The 1809-nt window shown below is 57.9% G+C and overlaps 1 protein-coding gene across 1 annotated transcript; it reads right to left on the bottom strand.

Moving 5' to 3' along the window:
- Positions 1-700: 700 nt before the first annotated feature.
- On the bottom strand, positions 701-1507 carry GJB3 (gap junction protein beta 3). The gene has a single exon (XM_026085959.1). The coding sequence runs from the start codon at positions 1505-1507 to the stop codon at positions 701-703; it is 807 nt and encodes a 268-aa protein (XP_025941744.1).
- Between the last annotated feature and the right edge of the window lie 302 nt (positions 1508-1809).

Consider the following 1809-nt stretch of genomic DNA (forward strand, 5'->3'; position numbering starts at 1 on the left):
CCCTGCGGCGTTATTGCAAAGAAACCCTACGCCTTGACTCTCAGCCCTTTGGGGAGATCCTGGTTGGGTGGAGAGACCGGGAGCCCCTCGCTCGCTCCCTGTACAACCGTGTATCCCGGCTCCGGCAGAGCCAATGTGGTTACTGGCCCCATATGGCCCATTGCAAAAAGGGAGCAGGGGCGAGCAGCACCTAACGGAGACTGCGGAGGTTATAGTCCCTCCAGCAACTTTACATCCATCATTTCTCCCCTGACACAAGGGCACCTGCAGTTCTCCCTCCTCCTCTCCGAGCTGCCTGAGCACAGAGGAGGGATGCACCCGGCTATGGGGCTGCACGCTCTGGTGTGGTAGCTTAAAGCAAAAGGAAGAGCCGGGGCTTCTGCATTCCGAGGTGCTCTTTGGCTGCAAACTCCTGTAGCACGTACACGAAGAGGGGCTGTCACATGCAGCATCCCTGCGAGGACCCTGTCCCTTCCTTGCTGCCCTAACAAGCCTTGGCAGAGGCATCCCCAAATGAAGTATGTTCAGCTGGTGGCACCAAGCAGGAGACTTCCYGTGAACGTGCTCCCCCTCCCCTTTATAGCCATCGAGGTCCTGGCTGAAGAGTCTGGTGGTGGCATTGCAGATGGCCACCTCAGAGGCCGTTATTCCTGGCACCTGCCAGGGCATTTTCCCTCCCTCTTCCCCTTCCACAACCCTGTCAGATCAAAGTCAAGTTGGGAGCCGAGGCTCGCAGGGCTGCCACAGACCTATTCTGGGACTTGTTTTCCTTCTCCTCCAGCTTGAGGTGGCATCGGCAGGTGGAGGCCTTGCTGTAGCTGACGGAGCGCTTGGTGGTCTTCTTCCATTTCCGTGCAGTCCGGACAACCCGCTTGAAGATGAGGTAGAAGATCTCACAGACAGTGAGGACAATGCAGATGGAGGAGGCCCCGACCATGAAGTAGGTGAAGACTCTCTTCTCAGTTGGCCGAGCGATGTAGCAGTCTACAGTGTTGGGGCAGGGGTCCACACTGGCGCACTTGACGAGCCGTGGCAGGTCAAAGCTGTCCCACATCTTGTGGAGGAGGTAGAGGAATAGTATCTCTATGGTAAGCTTGAAGAAGAGGCTGAGCAGGTAGGTCCACCACAGCCCGCCGTGCTTCTTGCCCGTGTTGCTGTAGAGCTTGGGGCAATTCTCTCCGTTCTTCTCACGGTTCTTCTTCTCGCGGTCCTCCCGGTAGGCCACGTGCATGATGACCAGGAGGGAAGGACAAGTGACAAAGATGAGTTGCAGGGCCCAGAGGCGGATGTGGGAGACGGGGAAGAAGTGGTCGTAGCAGACATTGGTGCACCCTGGCTGCCGTGTGTTGCAGTCAAAGTCCTTCTGCTCGTCTCCCCACACGCGCTCGGCTGCCACCACGTAGACCAGCACGCGGAAGACAAAGACCACGGAGAGCCAGATGCGGCCGAAGGCCGTGGAGTACTTGTTGACCCCGCTGAGCAGTGCCTGCAGCGTTTTCCAATCCATGGCGGCTGGTGCTGGCAGGGGCCAGAGTCACCCAACCTGGAGGAACAGCAAGAGAAACGGCAGGTGAAGAGGTGCGGTGGGAAATAACAGCTGGCCAGTTCATCTCTCCCTGCACTTCAGCAGGGTCCGGGCTCTCTCAGGCTCCTTAACCTCCCTAACTCTCTTCCCCCACGCTGCACTCATTTGGGGTGGAGGGACCCATCCCGCGCACGTACAATAAAACATGGGCTGAATGGTGGCACTGCCGGGTCCTGCGCTGACTCACAGCGATATTTAAGAGTGACTCAACCTCTTTGCTCTTC

Source organism: Apteryx rowi, unplaced genomic scaffold (assembly GCF_003343035.1).
Source record: "Apteryx rowi isolate R43461 unplaced genomic scaffold, aptRow1 scaffold_68, whole genome shotgun sequence".
In the NCBI taxonomy this organism is placed as follows: Eukaryota; Metazoa; Chordata; class Aves; order Apterygiformes; family Apterygidae; genus Apteryx; species Apteryx rowi.

Coding starts and splice junctions, on each gene's coding strand:
- GJB3 (XM_026085959.1), bottom strand. CDS start 1,507: ATGGATTGGAAAACGCTGCAGGCACTGCTCAGCGGGGTCAACAAGTAC.